Raw genomic sequence first — 19,992 nt, forward strand, 5'->3', positions numbered from 1 at the left:
GTGATCACAACATAACTTTCACTAATTGGAATGTTGGGATTTTTTTTTAGGAGAAGGGTTGCCTATATAGACTATGTGATCATTTAGGTCAGTGATGGCGAACTTTTTAGAGACTGAGTGCCCAAACCGCAACCCAAAACCCACTCATTTATAGCAAAGTGCCAACCCGGCAATTTAACCTGAATACTGAGGTTTTAGTTTAGAAAAAAAAGGTTGGCTCCAAGGTGCGCGTTACATGGGAGTAAGCTTGGTGGTAGTCGGTGACTTTGCTTTGAAGCAACCATGCAACACTTCGAATGGGTGAATCACAACCCTAGGAGGGTTCACTCAGAAGCAAGCCCCATTGCCAGAAACCAAGCTTACTCCCAGGTAAAGGATCATGCTTTAGTTCTTCCCATGAAAATCAGTGGGTCTTAACAGGGTTACCTACACTGCTTCCCCAAAACTAGGTCTTAGATTTAATGCTAATAATCTCCCTGAAATAATTACACTATTATAACACTGGGGAGCTGGTGGGGGGAGGGATGTGTGCGGGAGAGGGAAGTAAAACTTTAGCTTTCTGAAACCCAATAACACCCCCCCACACACACACACAAAATAGAAGTAAAAAGGCAGTCAGGGAAGACTATCCTAAGCAAGAATGCTGTGCGTGGGGTGGGATAACTTCAGGAAAGCTAAATTGATGGAGCAGCCATCTGATCTGCGGTTTTTCCTTCACATGTCATCACTGCACTTGACTTCCCATAAAAATGCAACAGGAACAAAAATAAAAGCAGTTCTAGCGAAGACCTAGGTGTGCTTTTAAAAAAATCCTAAATGCATCTTGGACCCTCCACCTTAGGCTTGATCTGCCCAGGTGATCGGCAAAAAACTTGAGCATTTCCCTGGTGTTTGAAAAGGCACACATTTTGTTTGTTCAACCCCTCAAGCAGCAGCAGCCAGACTGCTCCAGTCTCCAGCAGGTCCTGCATGCACTCGCAGCTCTGCCCTGTGCTGCTTCAGCGCCTCCGCCCCACCCCCTCGAGCAGGGGCCACCCTGCTCTAACCTCCAGCAAGTTCCCCACGTACTGCTCTGTGCCTCTCTAGCATCTCCGCCTCCTCTACCTCTGCCTCTGCCTCTGCCCCTCCCTTGGGCAACAGCCACCCAGAGCACAGGCACCAGGCCCACCAGCCGAATCCTCCCTACTTGCTGCAGTGCGTGTATGTTGTGCCCAGCAGCCCAGGCCAGCCTAGATGGGGGGGGGGGGCAATTTCCCCCCACATGACGAACTCTGTGGGCGTGTGCCCACAGAGAGGGCTATGAGTGCCACCTGTCCATGCATGCCATAGGTTCGCCACCACTGATTTAGGTTAATGAACAAGACCTACAGAAAATAATTGTTAAATACTGTTTAACATTATCAGGAGGGGAATGTTTTTTTTGCATGTTTTTTTGCACAGGGACTTCGAGGAGGTGCTTGGGAGAGTTACACAACTTCCTTAATGGTTCATCAGCACCAGTGCAAACAGCAGTGAAGGGATGTGAGTCCAGCATTACAAAGGAATATCTGTATTGGTTTGTTGCACCAAAGTAAAACAGGAGTCCAGTGTTAAAAATTTAATGTTTACTAGCTGTTGTGGGTTTTCCAGGTTGTGTTCTGGTAGATTCTATTCCTAATGTTTCACTCACATCTATGGCTGGCATCTTCAGAGGCATGTCATGGTAAGATGTCTTTTTCCCTTGGAGCAAGAACTACCAGACCACACCCACACAGCCCAGAACTCCACAACAGCCAGTTGATTCTGACCATGAAAGCTTTCGACAATATAGTTAATGTTTATTTCAATATGAGCTTCTGTGAATCACAGCTCACATTTTCAGAATTCAGAACTGCACCAGCTATTTGGGTCTTAAGTGCTGGTAAAAACCAAGCAACCAAAATGGGTGTTAAGGTCTTATATAACCCAAAATTTTACAGAAGTACAGTGATTCACAAAGACAATTGGTAGCTAGATTGGCTCACAGTAAAGGAATACATACATTACAGATATAAATTATTTCCACATGGATATTTTGTTGTGCTTTGGCTTCCTGACAGCAGTGCTGTTTCCAGGAGCACATGACTTATAAGTAGGAGACTCCTCAAATGTTCACCCAGCTGGGCTACAGTAGTCCTGGCCTGTAGCCAGGGTAAGCCACTGTAGACAGGCCCTTAAACCTGCAGTCAGGCACTGGCCAAGCATTGGCATGTAAGGGCATGGATTTGAGGTTTCGGTAACACGACCTTTCAAATCCCGAATTAATGCTCATCAGAGTAGACTCTGGAGAAAGAGGGGTGGAGGTAGTGTCACCAGAGAGTGAGGGGACCTTTTATGGGTTTGAAAGTGAAAGCAACCTGCCATACCCCCCCCCCCCCCCGATCTCTCCACCAGTAGCAAAGGCACATTTCCTGGCTTTGAGAATGACAGCAACTGCAGCTAGGATGAGGAGGAAGAGTCATCTGTAAGCAAAGTAGCATCAGATCACCTAGATCCACCAATAGAAGAGCGGAGAGCAGCGCAAGCGCAGCAACTCAGCCTGGAAACACCATCCTGCGTTGACAGCCCAGTGATAGGAATGTGTGCTTGGCTCTCCAGCGATCCGGTGCGCTCTCAGAACCTGCTCCCAGCACCTCAAGCAAGCAGTCCCTCCAACCCACCTTCCCCCTTAGAGCAACGTTGCCCAAAACTGTGCTTGGAGCTAGTTGAGCACTGAAGGTTGGCTAGATCATCTGCGTACTGTCTGTAAGTAGCCCTTGAGGCAAGACTTTCTAGGACAATCCCCGCCCCCATGGCAAATAAGAGGGAGAGCGCAGCAGCAAACTCTACAGAAGTCAAGATGTCACCTCGACCTGGTGCTGTGCCTTGGACCTGCGTGCTACTTTGGAAAGCCTGCTTCTTGTTGTGACCCCTGGACTCTGCCTCCTGGACTTGCTGTCTGGACTTGTGTTTTGGACTTTTACTACTCGGTTGACCGGTGAGCTTCCTTGCTTAATTAGGACTGACCATTGATTTGCCTAGTGTTTTGGGGACTATTTTGCCTGTTAAATAAAGACTCTGCACATTTGCCAACTTGGCTTTCTTGGCAGCCAGCCCATGACAGGTAGCCTGCCCATTAATGACAAGAAGATTGCCCACCAGAGGCCCAGATATGACAAGACTGCGAAGCAGGATTGTTTGTTTGCACTGTGGGGAGCCTGAGCCTATAGCAGGGCAGGCAAAATATTCCATGAGAGGTATGCCAGGTTGTGCTTAAGAAGCTGGGCAAGGGGGATGAAGAAAGTTTGGCTCATTTCCCAAAAAGAAGAACAAGGTTGAGAGGGTACAAAGGAGTGGCTGGGCGAGGATTAGCCTATCTTCTCTTCATTCTGAGAACAACATGTTGTAATCCTAGCAACATGGGAGAGTGGAACTGGCATCTGTCCTCCTATAAAGCTGTTATGGTATTGGGTGCCCACAAGTTTCAACTTACACTGTATGTTACACTTTAATGTGGACTTTTGAGCAGCTCAAGCTAGTATGCATGGTCCCCCTTTCTCCATTCTTTGCTCACAACAATAATCCTTTTAGGTAAGTAGAATGTGTGTGACAGGCCCTGTGAGCTTCATGGCAGTGAGGGGATGTTCCAGTGGTGGGATCCAAAAATTTTAATAACAGGTTCCGATGGTGGTGGGATTCAAACAGTGGCATCACCGCACACACGCACCTCCAGTCCCTATTGGGCAGGGAGGTTGCTTTAGTAACCCCTTCTCGGCACTCAGAAAAATTAGTAACCACTTCTAGGGAAGTGGTGAGAACTGGTTGGATCCCACCTCTGGGATGTTCCCAAAACAAAACAAAATCTTCCCTCTTATGACCCATTAGTTGTCTCCTCAGCACTAACTGGGTTCCACAAATGTGGATGGCTGTAATAAAATGGCATTTGTATCAGTGGTTTTTATTTTTTTTTAGAAAAAAACATTTAAGCTGTATACCTGAGAAGATACCATACTGGTCTGGAAGTGAAATACTGGCAAGTTTAGGCTGATATTGCATGTTGAAATTGCCCCTTTGTTGGCATGGGAAATGACCCAATGCAATCGGGAGTTTTGCACAGCCCCCGGTGCTGCAGCGTGGTTGCCATGTTTCTGCCCCGGAGCCATCCTATAGCAATGGCTTTGCTCTGCGAATTTCCTGAACTTCAAAGGTTGAGGTCCTTTAGAAATGCCCCTTTGTTGCTCCGGAGGCTTCCGGCTCTGTGCAAAACTCCTCCGTAGCAGAAATGAGGCCAGTTTTCCTGCCTCGCTGCTCTGGCCCACCCCACCAAGGGACAGGCGCTGAGAAGTGGTGCCCTCCTCTCCCCTTGCAGTGAAAAAAAAACGGAGGGAGAAATGTTTTTTATATAGGAGGGAGAAATCTTGGGCAGAAAAGCAGCACTTGAAGGCGCCGCACACAGGAGGGTGGCAATTCTCTTGCACTTGCAAGGATTTTAGATTTACATTTTAGACAGGGTGGGGGTGGAGGATAGCGATCCCATTGCACACGCAATGATTTTAGACTGGGGTGGGGGAGCCCGAAGGCACCGATTCTCCGCGTTTGATTTGTTTTCAGAGTCATGTAAAACTGAAAGTGAATGGGGGGAATGGGGCGAGATTCAGCCAATCTGAACGCAGGAGACGGAGGCTGCCCACACATGCATGAAAGAGACTATGGAAGAGCTCGTGGTGCTCAAGTGGTGCTTATGGGAAAGTCCCGGGCTTGTGGGGAACCATTTGGGGCTTCCCTCACTGGCCCAGACTTGAGCATAGGAAAGAGCTGGGTAGCAGTGGAGAACTACAAGCAGGATGAGAAGCCCCAACAAGGACGTACGTAAGGGTTTTTTTTCTCGGGTTCAACCCTCTCTTACATGTTTGAAGTTCCACCCCCGTTTGTGGGTTTTTTGTATTTTTTTTAGAGTTTTTTGGTTTTGGCCTGCAAGGGGTGCAGTTTTTAGGCTAGCAACACCAAAATTTCAGGGATTTGTTGGGAGACGCTCCTGATGGTACCACCCAGGTTTGGTGAGGTTTGGTTCAGGGGGTCCAAAGTTATGGACTCCCAAAGGGGGAGCCCAATCCCCCATTGTTTGCAATGGAAGCTAATAGAAGATGGGGGCTACACCTTTGAGGATCCATAACTTTTGACCCCCTGAACCAAAGTTTAGCAAACCTGGGTGGTATCATCAGGAGAGTCTCCTAAAGATACCCTGAAAGTTTGGTGCTTCTAGCTTTACAATTGGAATCCTGACAGCAGGCACCCCCCCAAATTTTCCCAGATTCTCCCTTTAAAGTGGATTTAAAAGGAGAATCTGGGCTCCCTAGATTAAACACCATTGAAAGTGATGCTGTTTGGGGATGGATTCCAACATCATAGTGGCCACTGTAACGGAATTGCCCCACACTGAAGGGCTGGTGTGTTTGAAAGGCCTACTGAAGAGGCCTTAGTAACAGCCAGAGGTAAGGCAACAGGCTCCACTATACAAAAGACCCCTTTTGATTGGTCGAGAAAGGCACAGTTGCCTATGGCCAGGGATAGGGGGAGCCAGAGTGCGAGCAGTATAAATAGACAGAGCAGAGCCTGTCAGGAGATACACCCTCTCTGAAGAGATTTTGATATAGAGGTCAGAAGGAGTCAAGATTGGGAGAGAGATTCAGGAAGAGCCAGAGTTTGACAGAGAACTGTCTGTCAGATCTGAACTGAAGGATTCTGTTTCAGCAGTCTTAGCTGACAGAAGTCCAGTCACTCTACAAGCTGAGGAGGCTTGTCAGAGAAAGGAGGCCCTGAGTTTGGTGCAAAGTGACGCGCCAGTCAGTGGCTTGACAGTAAATACTGTCCAGACCTAGAGTCTGTTCTACTCTGTGTAACACCAGTCTGGGAAAAGCCCAATCCACAGGCAGTGAGGCGAGTTTGGGATTAGTGTGAGAGAAGGAGGCTTTGTATGCCAGAATCTCACAGTGCATAGAGTGGGTGTGTGTGTATTCAGTGGGTTGTGGATCAGAAAGGACTAGTGTCCGTCTGTGAAGAAAGTTAGTAGATCTAAAGCAAAATCATTCCTGAAGAGTCACCTGCATGTGTGTGTGTGTGTGTGTGTGTGTGTGTGTGTAAAACCTAAGTAACATCTTAAATTCTGTAATTTTTAAGTAAAAAGAACTCTCTGAAACTGTCAAGCGTTAGTACCTCTCTAAGCCAGTTTAAGAAGCCTTTCTTTTGTTTTTAAAATAAATTTAATTTGTTTTGTTCAAGTTACCCTCGTGCCAGCCTGCGTTTGTGTGTGAGAGGTTGAAGAGTGCCTGTCTGAGAGACTAGAATCCCAGCCAATTTTGAGTTCCCTCCATTTTTGTATATGGGACTCTGTCGTCCCTGGCCTGGGAGAGCTGCTTTCATAAGCACTGAGGCCAGGGCTTGGGGACTCAAAACCCCCGCCCCATTAAAAATCTATACCTATGTCACTGAGCCCCGCAGTAGGTGCGGCCCCTGGCTAAGCCAGGGAGCATTTAGAAAGTGCAAAATCAGCCTTAATTGGAATGTGTTTTAAATAAGATTCTTTATATATACCTTTTATGCTTTTTCCCATAGTTTAATTACAAGGGGTTATATAACACAGAATAGTAATTCTTTCTAAAAGCTAAGGAAAACCTTTTTAAATGGCACACTGTTTTTCAGAAGCACCAAATAATCATAACATAACCACCTTTGCATTGTGATATTTACTTAATGCCGTTACATCACCTTGACTCAGTATAATGACATGCTAAAAACAATATTAGAATGTCATTCCTACTCCTCCTTTTTCTTTGAAAATGTGTTCAACTTAATCTACTTTCTGCTCTTTATTCTATTGGAATTGCTGCTTTAACAATAACACTGATAAAACACAGTGAGTTCTTTGGAACTTACAATACTTTGCTGTTTCTTCTAGTTCTGCAAAGGAAATATAGCAGCGCTACCTTACTTTCATACTTTGCCCCCTGCTATTGGAAAATAAATGGGGAAGAAATTTAGTGTACATACCTTACATCTGAGAAAAGTGGATCTCATAGCGTATTTCAGTCAATACTTAATATTGTCACAGTAAGCCCTTCCAGAAGCCCTGGTCCCTGAGAGCTGCCCCACTTCAGAATACAAGTGGAATTATTTGCCCCATTGGGATCCCAGCTGTTAGTCCCCATGGTGATCATATAATATCTGTAATATGAGTTTGGCCCTGAGTTTATGATTCACCATCTTTTGGTATATAATAACATACTTGCTAACAAGCTTTGTAAAGTATTTTCTTTAAAACCATTACAACCAACTACCAGTTATTAGCCAGAACAGAGTGATTATTACAGAAGTTAAAAATATTATTGAACAACACAGAGTTTGCTTATGAAATACCTTTTTTAAAAAGCTTCCAGATAATTCTTACAGTATGCACCTCTTCCCTGAAGGGCCAGGACAAACTCTCCAGAGGCTATTTACAGCTTTCCTTGTTTACAGAAATTTGGGGAGCTAGGAGAGGCAGATACTTGGAGGGACAGATTTTTGAGGGCATATCAGTTGTTGTAGGGAGTTGTATCTCTGAGTGCCTGCCTTTGTAGGGATTTTCATCTGCAAGTGTTTGCTTTTCTCTGGCTCATCTCTATGAACAGACGAGTTCCATGTAGTCTTGCACAAATAGTTGGAATTCAAAGTTCAGAAGAGCCTGTTTCTGGCTATATATTTTCTGTGACTTGATGGCATTTTATTTATTTATTTATTTATTAAATTTATAGGCCGCCTCATCCCCGAAGGGACCATTTGATCCATCTGTCTGACCAAACCACATGCCTCTTACTTACTTGGTCAGGATTAATTGTGCATCTGTCTGACAGATGTCTTTAATGTTAGATGCAAATCTTTTGAGAGGCATCTATTCTGGTTACCAATTACAAATTTAACTTCAACAATTATGTAACAAAATAAAAACTTTGTGTGGTGCCTTTTTCTTGGTTTGCCAAGTTTGCAAAAAGCATCTGTAGCTGTGCCTTTAGAGGCAGCTTCAGCACATGAAGTTGCTTTTACTGAGTAACACCATTGGTCTGCTAAGAACATTCCCCACCCCCCCACAAGTCACTGAAAATGTTTGCAAAACGTTTTCACTCCCGTCCTCCTGGTTTGTTCACATTCACCCTCGAAATGATTCTTGGCTGCCATTTTGTGCTTGTTCTGTTCTGTTTTGTTTTTATTCTCTGTAAATCCAATGCTTCGATGCTTCAAAGCTTCATGCTGTGATTTTTCATAGGTCTTGCACTCAAAGCTTTGAAGAGATTCCCCTCAAATTAAAAAAAAAACCTGACCAAGAAAATAAACAGATCAAATGGCAGAACAAGCTCAGAATAATAAGTAAGCTGAGGAGGAGAGTCAAAGGAGGGACTGCTTCCAGAGAGGCACTTAAGAACTTATCTTTAAAATATTGCACATGTCAAAACATTTTTAAAACATTTTCAGAAGACAAATCGCTAAAATCAAGGACGCATTTAAAATGTTTTCAGGCTGCAAATAAAGCATTTTGGGCCAAAAACTTTGCAGAACTCCTCAAAGGAAAAGTTTTATCTCCTGTCTGAAAATGTTTTAAAGTGTCTGTGCGGAAAGTACCGTCAATATTGCTTGCTGTGCCTGGCAGCAACTCTCTGGAGTCTCTGGTCGAAGTTTTCCATATTACTTGCTATCTGATCCTTATTACTGGAGATATTGATGGTCAGGTTTGGGACCATCTACAGTCAAAGCGGATTCTCTACCACTAAGCCACAGCCCTCCCCTGTAATATGAACAAGTGAAAATGCTTTTGTAATGCTGCAGCATGGTTTTCCTACTTATTATTGTGTAACATCTGCTCTTTTTTCTGATCAGTTGGCAAACGTAACTTATTTTTGCAGCTTATAAAGTGTCATGTATCCAACACTGCCTTAATTACATGCTGTAATTTGATTGCTGCTGGTTTATGGTATTTAATTGTAAAAGGCTACAGCATTACATTTTTTTATGTTTCATAAATATGCCAAACAGTATAATTACATAAGTAAGTGAATGTAATCTGTATTTTTACTCAGTGAGTGACTGTGTGGCGATAGAAATCCAAAATACTCTTAGTGAAAAGGATAGATTTATTTTTGGGGAAAATACATGAGTCTACCTGATACCCAGTTAGACTACTGGTCTATCAAAATTGGTATGGGGCTGAACCTGGGATCTCCTTTACAGTTTTGTTTTTTGTTTTTAGTTCAGGTGTCTAGGAAAGGTTGGAGACAGCAATATTTCAGATGTTTAAATTGTTACATTTAAGGTGTACAAGATCCATGATTTTTAAGTACCGGTAATCCAATTTGTAGTAATGCACCGCTGACCCAGCAGCACCGTGGTCGAGCGCTGGAACACCTACGCTCCTACGGCCTTCTGGTCGCACCGCACCCCCACTCCTCATCCCCCTATGAGTCACGGGTCATGAACTGTCTGGCTCAGTCACCGGGCGCAGGGACAATGGTCTTGCCCCCAGGTGAGGATTAGGCCCAGACGCTTACGCTCCTCTCCGCACGTAGCAGCCAGGTGAGATCATGCATCACATGATGATCTCCAGGTCTCCCGGTCTCCCGCTCATCTCCCTACCCACCTCCTTTACACGCCCACAATGAAACCCTAATAAAAGGTGCCAGAGACCAGCACAGGGAGAGTTGTCAGGATCACGAAATCCCGCGCTTCCTGTTGCTGACGCTCTCCACCAGATGAAACCTCCTCCGCGTCTCGCCTATTCCTTAGCGACGACCCTGCGGGGATGACTACACAATTTCAACAGAATTATAGGGAAACAGAGTCCAAGTAGAAGACACCAGGAGATCTCAGAAGCAGGACAAGCAGTCCAGACTTCCTTATAAGCGGTTAAGGAAAGAGTTCATGTCTGCAAGTTCTTCAAACCATCTCCAAACATTTCCAGCACTGCAAGTATCCTTTTTAGACAGACTTCATGGGAGGAGTCAGAGTCCTAAGCTTTCAATATTATTAAACCATTTTTGAACTGTTACTTATTTGTCTGTGAGTCTTACACTCTGTTCTGGCCAAATGCAAGGCACCTGATTTTTAGCTTGCTTCGAGAACAGAACAGTTCATGTAACTGTCTTCAGGCTGAATTAATTAATTAATTAATTATATTTTTAGACTGCCCTCCCCAGTAGGCTCAGGGCAGTGTACATCATAATTTAATATATAAAATGAAACATAAAACAGTAATTCACTCTGTAATTTAAAAGAATCAATATGGCAACAGTTCACTCCCCCCAGTCCTGTCCACAGGGGGCCTGGATGACACGAGGTTTGCTATTAACTCAGTTGCAATTAAAATAATTTTCTATATCTTTAAATGGGGGCTGAGAAAATAAATTTTTAAAAGTGCACAATGTCTGATTAACATCACATGATATATCACTTCCAGCTCATTTTCGTAATCGTGCCAGGTTGATCATGGTGGCAAAGTGAGGAAGTGCTGAGGTGGTGGAAGCAACAGCGGCTCCTTTGTCTTCTTAGTCACTGCATTCCCCTAATGAAGTTGGTAGTCCAGATGCAAGCACAGGGGCCACTGCTGCACCCATACCAAAGATAGTGGGTAAGGCATAATCACAGAGAAGTGTTTGTTTGTTTTGCAAGGAGGACCCTGGGCAGCTCTTCAAGACAGTGGCTCCCTGGGAAATGTCCTGGTTGATTAAAAAAAGTCAGAGCTCTCAGATTTGGGCTGCCTTGGCAGATAAGGAAGCAGAAACTTCTTGGCCCCATTGTTCCCTGGTCCTTACCTCTGCAAAAGCAGCCAGCAAGACTCCAGGGGTGCCACACAGCAGTGGGGGAAGGGGGAGGATGAATGAAGCTACCACAGCCTTTTTTCATGGTTAGGTATCAGGTCTAAAGCTACAGTGCTGCAACCTAGTAATGCTTGGGTTTGTTATCTGATGTGATTTCTACAGACATAAACTAATTATGCTTTATTATGAATATAATTACATTATTTTAGACTGCCCCCTGTCAGGGTCTTGGATTCCAGGATCCCCAGGCAAGCAATAGAGAAATTAAATCATCCAGGCTGGTTAGGTAAAACCGGCAAGAACCTCACCCTCAAACTGAAGCTTTCAAGGTGGTATTCAAATAAAAACAGACTAGTAATATAAAATAAGGTGGTGGAAAGTACTGTCAAATCACAGTTGACTTATGGCAACCCTATAGGGTTTTTAAGGGAAGAGATGTTTGGAGGTGGTTTGCCATTGCCTGTCTCTGTGTTGTGACCTTAGACATCCTTGGTGGTCACCCAGCTAAATACTAACCAAGGCCAACCCTGTTTAGCTTCCAAGATCTAAAAAGATCAGGCGAGTCAGTCAGGGTTATTCAGGTCAAAGAAATACACAGTACACTGATCTAATCTCACAACTGAGCAGTATTAACATTTAGGATGAATATACTGCTCAAACTGGGAACCTAATTTAGAATGGTAATTTCTCACTTGGCTTCATGTACATAGCTGTAAATAAGCTGGATTGGTTGTCAAGTTGCCAACTTTTTGATAGATCCCTGGTCAGAAGCATTAAATAGTTCTGTGTGTACTTGATAATGCTCATGTCGATAGCATTGAGGTACTGCTGATTTCTACAAGTCAAGCTGTTGTTAAAGGTACAGGAGCAATCTTAGCTTCTTTTTCTGGTTAGCTGATAATCAAATCTTGTGGGAGTTACAGTATGATCCTAAACAGAAGAAGAACAGTTTGGGTTTATACCCCGCCTTTCTCTCCTGTAAGGAGACTCAAAGGGCCTTACAAATTATTTTCCTTGCTGTCCCCACATCAGACACCTTGTAAGGTAGGTGGGCTTAAGAGAGTTCCGAAGAACTGTGAATAATCCAAGGTCACCCACCAGGCTTCAAGTGTAAAAGTGAAAAATAAATCCAGTTCACTAGATAAGAGTCTGCGGCAGATGTGGAAGAAACCTGATTCTCCAGATGGCAGCCCACCACTCTTAACCACTACACCAAGCTGGCACTCATACTTATATCAAGAGGAATGGTTAAACGTTTGCTTGCTGAGAGGTTCAGAGTCACAGCTCTTATTTTCTAGATGTCTGGATTAGTACTATAGCAGGAATTTTACAGGAGGCATTTTTTCTTGCCCCATTTTTTGAGTTTGGTCCGATAAAAACAATTCATGCCACTTCAACATTGCCCCACTCGGTCCTAGATCTGTCCCATAATCTCAACAGTTTAGCATCTTCTATTGTATCAAAAACAACAAATAAATCCAATAGCAAGTGTAGGGGAAGGGTCATCAGTTTGTAAGTGGCAACTGTCTACCAGTGCTATCAAAATTGTGGCTATTCTAAAAAGAGACTTAAAGACAAATTGAAATAGGGCAAGGACAAATGTGTCATCGAGATAATTCTGAATTTTCTTTGCCACAATTGTCTTGATAATTCTCCCCCAAAATGGGGAAGCTAGGAACAAGTCTATAATTAGCTGACATGACACTTTCATCTCCAGAGAAGACAGCAGCAGGCTAATCACAGCAGGCTAATCACAGCCTTTTAAAGAGGTTTCAGAAAGCCCCCAGCCAACATTATTTTCAGAATTTTTGGTACAGGAAAGACTTCAACTTCTTAGATGATTTTACCAACCAGAAGGGATCAGTTTAAAGGGTACACAGCCCAACATCTCCAATGATTCTGTTAACACTAGGGGTTTTTCTAATGAGTTCTAAAAGCAAAACTTTTTAATACTTCTATAAGTGTATGAGTATGCTATTCCATATAAGATTATACACAACTGTGTCACAAACTCTGGGTTTTGTCTCTCATATACCATTACTGCACATGTCAGAGATTTTCTTCACCATGTTGCAATTAAGTGAGTCTCACTTGACACTTATGGGTTCCTAGCAAGCAAAGGTTACAGAAGCCAACTGCTGATTATTTATTAACCCTTATATATGAACCAAACAGGGAAGATTAATTCTCCTGAAGAAAACGGCTGCTTTGAAGGTGGATTAAATGGCATTATACCCCAGAAACCCCTTTCCCTCTCCAAGCATCACCTTCTGTAGATTCCATTCCCCCCCCCATTCTTTCCCAGGAATTTCCTAACCCAGAGTTGGCAACCCCAGATTAAAACTAGGTACTGACAAACAGGAAATTTTCTGAAGGTAGTAGAATCGGTCCTAGCCCTGAGCAGACGCTTAAATTCACGGGTTCAAGGTTGCATTTGCTCTCAGGAGTCAGACGAGAAGAAGAATTCGTCCTCTGATTTGATTTGGGACTTTATATCTTATGATTCTGAACCGTTTGTTTTCTTCCGTCTCCCAGACAGCCCTCCTCCGCTTTCACAAGAAAACTACATTTCCCACACCGCCTCGCTCTTTCGGAGGACTTGCTGAAGCAATAGGGCGCACAGGATATAGCTCTCCGGCGACTGCCTGCTTCGAATAGCTATGCTCTTCCCCACCCGCAGAAACAGCTTAACCTGTGCCGACCACACGGACATTTTCCCGCGAAGGCCAAAGCGGATGTGACAGGCACCGCCCATTCATTCTCGCTAACTGACGTTCCGCTGCCAGGAGTTTTGGATAGGCGCTAAGGGGCGGGGATTAAGGCGAAGGGACCCGAGTGGGGCTGCTCTCGGAGCTCGCGAGCGACACAGTTGGAGCCACCCGGAGCAGAACTGCAGCCGACATGAGCAGCAAAGAAGGTGGTGGCCAGCGGGTGGAGGGGGAATTGACCGGCTCCTCGCGGCCCCTTCCCAGTCAAGGCCGCTTTCCCGCCTTTCCCCTCTCAGTTATTTTCTCCTCGAATCGTTCTCTCAAGTAACATTATCACCCCCTCCCCGCGTGTTTAGGCCCCAAATGTCAGGAAAGTGTGAGAACCACCCAAATGTTTTGTCGGCAACAACGACTCCTCATTACGCATTGGCATCTTCTTGGCTTGCTCTGTGCGTTTGGGGTAGTACTTGTTGATTCCCCGCCCTCGCCCTCGCCCTCAGGAAGATTTGTGCTGTGAAAAAAATGTGGCAGTTTTACCGCATGATGGCTTCGCTGCTAATGATATGCTCAAACCACTCGTTTAAAAAGTCTCTTTTAAATGAAGGGAGATCTGCCCCCCACCCCGTCGCCTTATTTTTTAAAAGAATGGCTACTCACCCTGGCTTCGTTGGTGATGAGTCCACGAGCTGTGGTGTTTGATAGTTAAAAGCGGCAGCACAGTCTCAAACAGCAAAATCCCGCAGTGACTCTTTTGTGTTGCCCTCCCATATCATGTTTTTAGTGCAGGAGTGGACATTTGGTTTCCACTGGTTGTCAATGGAGCAGTACCAACTGGGGTGGGGAGAGGCAAGAGGAATGGCGGGTAGGCAATTTGGCACTTTACCTCCAATGCCATTTTTCGGTCTGCAGTTTTTGGAGCCCAGTGTTTTTGTTTATGAAAGTTTCAGGACACAGTGTTTGTATCAGTAGCAGGGAAAGCATGCACCTTCTGAAAAAATGGTCGGAGTTAATTTAATTTGTATTAAGATTCCATAGGTATTATTATAATTTTCTTGATAGGACCTGGTGGTTTCAGAAAAAGAAAGCATGATAATTTCCCTCATGGCCACCGAAGAGAAGAAAAAGACAATATCAATTCTTCTTCAACTATAATTATGGCTTTCAAAGGTAAGGGCGCTATTTAATCAGTTCTTTGACAACATTGATGCGCTAGTAACTGCAGCTGCAGAGATGATAGTTTTGAGAACTGTAGAAAAATAAAAGCTTGTGTGGAAATATATGATATATCACCAAATTTTGTCCATATTTCTATTTAAAAGCTTGAAGTCTGGTTCACACTAGCATACCATCACCTTTTTCCTATGTGTGGGGCTATGTTGAGAAATTTCAAAATATACCAGGTTGTATTTGGAGACCACGTGTAGTCATTTTGGCAATTGTGGAAACTATTTAAAAGTGCTTGTACACAATTGTAAAAGTGCTGATACTCAATTCATTGTGTGACCTGATTCATTTTGAAGGTATAGGACAGTGGTGGCGAACCTATGGCACGGGTGCCAGAGGTGGCACTCAGAGCCCTCTCTGTGGGCACACGCGCATGGAGTTCATCATGTGGGGGGCGGAAAAACACACACACACACACCTAGGCTGGCCTGGGCCGCTGGGTATGACGTGCGTCCGAGCAGGGAGGACTCGGCTGGGTGGGCCTGGTGCCTGTGCTCCAGGTGGCTGCTGCTCGAGGGGGGGGCAGAGGAGGTGGAGATGCTAGAGAGGCACAGAGCAGTGCGTGAGGGACCTGCTGGAGGCTAGAGCAGGCTGACCCCTGCTCAAGGAGGTGGGGCAGAGGCAGAGTGGTGGGGCGGAGGCTCTGGAGCAGCGCAGGGCAGAGCTGCAGGTGCACACAGAACCTGCTGGAGACTGGAGCAGGCTGGCTGCTGCTGCTTGAGGGGTAGCCACCGACTACCACCAAGTTTACTCCCAAGTAGTGTGCACCTTGGAGCCAACCGTTTTTTTCTAAACAAAAACCTCAGTATTCAGGTTAAATTGCCGTGTTGGCACTTTGTGATAAATAAGTGGGTTTTGGGTTGCAGTTTGGGCACTTGGTCTCTAAAAGGTTTGCCATCACTGGTATAGGACCTATAGAGATGTGTGATTGCATGGAGAAAGAAGCCCTGATTTTCAAACAAACTAACCAAAACATCTTCTGATAATAGATGTGACTTACGTGAATCAGGGTAACCTGTTCAGGCAAAGTAAAATATTGGAAACAGTCTTGAAAAGTTTTATAGGTCTTAAAGTTTTGCTCTCAGAACCTATTTGGAAAGAAGAGTTTTGTGTAATTTGGTGTTTTTAATATGATAGATGAAAAAAATCCATTAACAGTCTTACTTGCTTTAAAAATGCTTATATAATGTCAGGTCATTGGGAACCAAACATGTGATATTTCAACATGTGTATGAATTATATACAATGTTTGAATTCTGTTTTGCAGCATTTCAGCTGGAGCTTGATACTAGACATGATAAGTATGAACGGCTTGTGAAACTTAGTCGTGATATAACAATTGAGAGTAAAAGGACCATATTTTTACTACACAGGATCACTAGGTGAGTAATCGTTCAGCTTCCTTGATTCAGTGTTTCTCCTCTCTTGTATCGGGTGACAATATACAAAGGATGAAACGATTCCTGTTTTGGAAGAGTTTTGGTGGGTGTGTCTTTGTCATGCACAGGTGAAAAAGCTGCTGAATTTCATGTTTCTACAGACCTATTAAAGTCCTGCTTTATGTTCTATCTGTTTAGAAAGACTTAAAGTAAAATTACTCTTCTGATTCATACTAAGTGCCCAACATGGAAAAGGCTGCCTTCCTGGAGCTACACCAGTATAAAAAGGGATGCTGGCACAGCTGGGGGTGGGCTACCACATTCCTGCAGGAGGAATTAGCTTCTAAAGGCTTTTTGGTCCAGGATGACCTTGATGTGGCCCTCTTTTTTCTATGGAGCTTTCCAGGTGGCAGCAGGTTACTTTTTTTTCCTGCTGTTCCATTTGGAACTCCATTGAAGTGCCCCCACCCCCAATGGGCTGTAAAAATAAAAGGAAGGGGAGGTTTAGGGGTTGCCAATATCCCTGTAACTCTTTAATAGAGATAACTAAGAGAAGCAGAAGATCCATGAAAATAGAGTGCTCTATTGTGATGGAAGTGGTATTGTGATTGATGGTGGTATACGAGCAGTACAGCTGCAGCTGTAGACCTCTGCTTTCCTACCACACAAATACAGCGTGGTAAGGGAGGGATAGATGAGCATCACATTAATCCCTCCTCCCCCTGCCTGTCAGAGTCCTTTGGGGGTGGGTGGTTTATTAAATTTAATAATTAATAATACTTTGGTACTGCAACAGTGCTGCTTGTTGTGTCCTTCAAGCAAATTCTGGAAATAACTCTTTTTGTAGTAAAATTGTAAAACGTTGTTGGTATCTGCTGCCTAATGAGATCATCTAATTAACTGCAGTCCTGTGGAAATATCAGGCTTTGCTTAAGAGATGTTTTCTTTTAATTTTTCCATTGTTATCTGTGTCTGTCTAGTTCTTGGCCGGTATGCGTCTGTGAATGATGATAGCTGTTTATAGTTTTTAACAGTAGTGCTGGCTAGACTTGCTTATAAGCGCTGTTAGACAATGTGGTAATTATAGTGGAAGTGATCATCAGTTATTTGACAGCATTGATGCACTGGTAACTGCAGCTGTACAGATGATGTTGAGAACTAGAAACAAATAAAAGCTTGTGTGGAAATATGTGATATGCCACCAAACATTGTACATATTTCTTTCCTTGTGCCTCAATAGTAGAGCTTTTATTCTCTGTCACAATTTGCAATTCTTTATAAACTAGCAGTTGACTTAGCTGAATAGTAGTTTTTTGGTTATAATTTGTACCTTAACTCATCCTGTTCTTTAAAAACCTCTTATTGTCTTCCTGCAGTAAGAATAAATCGGTGTGATGAAATCTGCTGTATTTCTAATATATTTAGGCAGCATTTAAATTGCATGCTTAGCCAATTATATTACTGTAGTATTTTAGTGGCAAACTGCTTGTAGAGTCAGAAAAGTATTTCATAGACATCAGATGTTGGTTCCACGGGCTGTCAATGAATTGTGTTCAGGCATTGGAAACGTGCCATTTTTTAGAATCTGGGTAAATTATTTGTGTATTAATGCTTCTATTTGTGTATTAATGCTTCTATCCTGATGTTCCAACAACTGCTGCTTTGTGACTTTCATTCTGTGATCACAGCGCTCCCAACAGGGAGGAAATATTAATGGAATCTGAAGCCAAATTAGATGGTGTGAGACAGAAGATAAAACAAATTGCGCAAGAATTAATGGGAGAGGATATTTACCAGTTCCACAGAGCCATCTCTCCAGGTAGGTATGAAAATGCAACAGTCATTGCAAGTAAAATGTAGCTCAAGTGCAACTCCAAAGGACTGGCTTTACTTCATTTGACATGTGGAAGTAATTGTCTCTGTTCCAAAGGAAGAATGGTTAGTTTGATCCTAATACAATATAGGATTTGTAAACTTATTATACAGTAAATCAGAGGTGTGCTGTAGAGAGGTTGACAGGAACATCTACGTAATGTGTGTTAAACTTTGGATTAATAAGTTCTTGGTGATTGTGGCTAATATTGACTATATTCAGAAGCGCAACTTGCAGGCACACAGGAGATTTATATGAGTACCCAAGATGACTCAACAGCACCTGATTGGAAGGTCTAAATGATAAATGAATGAAAAATCTTAAGTATCTGTACACATCTTATGCTTTATCATGAAGATTGTAGTTAATTTCTTTTGTACATTGGACTTACATAGACACTTTTCCTCTAAAGTGCTGGTGATAAATATTTAAGAGAGAGGTCATGAAGATTCAGTTATTTTAGGCATTTTTCCCTTTGCCAGTGATACATTGAAGACTGAATGAGAAAGTTCCTTTTTTATGTGCACACACAGAGAACCAAGTATGCAGAGCTGCTGGAATCGATATCCAGTTCATAGACACATTCACTAAAAGCTGCTTTCCTTTCTACACTGTGCCATAGCTATGTGAACAGTATTCTTAATGAAGACAAGCATGGATGACTGAGATCTTATATTCCAGAAGTAAGCCACAGTCTGTGAGTTGATAGGTGTTAGCAATTGGGACCCACAAGAAACTTGTTGAGGAGCAAAAATTCTACTCCCTCTTTCCTCTTCTGTCTGTCTGTCCCTTCCTCTGCCTACCTTGCTCACCCACTAGGCAATTTTACTTTTACTTGCAGTTTACAGTTTACTTGCTTACCTTGCTTACCCACTCTTTTCACTGTCATTGTTCTGCTTGCTGGTTCTGCTACCCAGCTTACTTATCTAACATGCCTGCCTCCCAGTGTTGGGGTGGTGGTACCTTACTTGGCTTCTCTACCACCAGCTTTTTTAAAAATAGCTACTGACATCTTGTGACATAGCATTGCAAGATCTTTATCAAGTCTATTTGCATGTATGAATGTGCTGCCAAGCTTCAAACAGCTTATAGTGATCCCAGCAAGGGGCTTTCAAAGCAAGTGAGAAGCAGAGCTGGTTTGATGGTTCTCCGATCCCTGCTTAGCTTACAAGATTGAGAGGGTCAGGCTATACGAAATCATTCTGTGAGGAGGCAGATTGTTCAAAATTAGATATGTTGAGCACCCAGGCACTGTAACTTGTTCCTTCTGTATTCCATTTCAACTGGCTTATTCTCATTTTTTTATAACAAAAACTTGCTGACACATATATTCTTTTATTTGTGTATCATCCAGGAATTCCTGGAATGGAATCTCAACCACATGGAAGGTTAGAATCAAGAGTGTGTGTGGGTCAGTTTACATTAACATTGAGAGTAATTGTCAAAAGAAAAAATATAATGCATTGGTGCTGAAAAAAATAGCCTTTTTACTTTCCTTTAAGGAAGCATTTACCATACCCATTGAAACTTCAGCATTTTTCTTGAAAGATTGTACCATTCAGGAAAGAATTGAGGGTGGTTATGTGGTTACACACATTATTAAGCATCCTGTCAGTACCTGACAGAGCAATGGATGAAGTTATCTGAGCAAATGTAACAAATTATATTATGGACAACAGTAGTTTGGATTTTGTTTAATATGTAGTTTTCTAATCAGACCAAATGCAAGAGATTTTGTTTGAAAAATGTTCCACAACTATGTTGAGGGAGTTGCTGCCAGTAATAAAGATTTGTCTCTGTGAACAGAAAGATTGGGAACATAATAATCCATTCACTTCCTAGAACAGCTTGCTAGTTTAACATTGTACAAGTGCAGATGTAACTACGGCAGAATTTATTATTAACACTGTACCTACCAGTATACTATCTATCTATCTATCTATCTATCTATCTATCTATCTATCTATCTA

The 19,992-nt window shown here is 43.2% G+C and overlaps 1 protein-coding gene across 1 annotated transcript in view; it reads left to right on the plus strand.

Annotated features, from left to right (window-relative positions):
* Nucleotides 1–13,513: 13,513 nt before the first annotated feature.
* LOC125437539 (translin-associated protein X-like) overlaps nucleotides 13,514–19,992 on the plus strand; it is a 19,546-nt gene continuing 13,067 nt past the window's right edge. The window contains exons 1-4 of the mRNA XM_048505186.1: nucleotides 13,514–13,755; nucleotides 14,606–14,713; nucleotides 16,038–16,152; nucleotides 17,838–17,968. Of these exons, the coding sequence (XP_048361143.1) occupies nucleotides 13,740–13,755; nucleotides 14,606–14,713; nucleotides 16,038–16,152; nucleotides 17,838–17,968 (370 nt within the window). The 5' untranslated portion in view covers nucleotides 13,514–13,739. The remainder of the gene's footprint in view (nucleotides 13,756–14,605; nucleotides 14,714–16,037; nucleotides 16,153–17,837; nucleotides 17,969–19,992) is intronic.

Source organism: Sphaerodactylus townsendi, linkage group LG01 (assembly GCF_021028975.2).
Source record: "Sphaerodactylus townsendi isolate TG3544 linkage group LG01, MPM_Stown_v2.3, whole genome shotgun sequence".
In the NCBI taxonomy this organism is placed as follows: domain Eukaryota; kingdom Metazoa; phylum Chordata; class Lepidosauria; order Squamata; family Sphaerodactylidae; genus Sphaerodactylus; species Sphaerodactylus townsendi.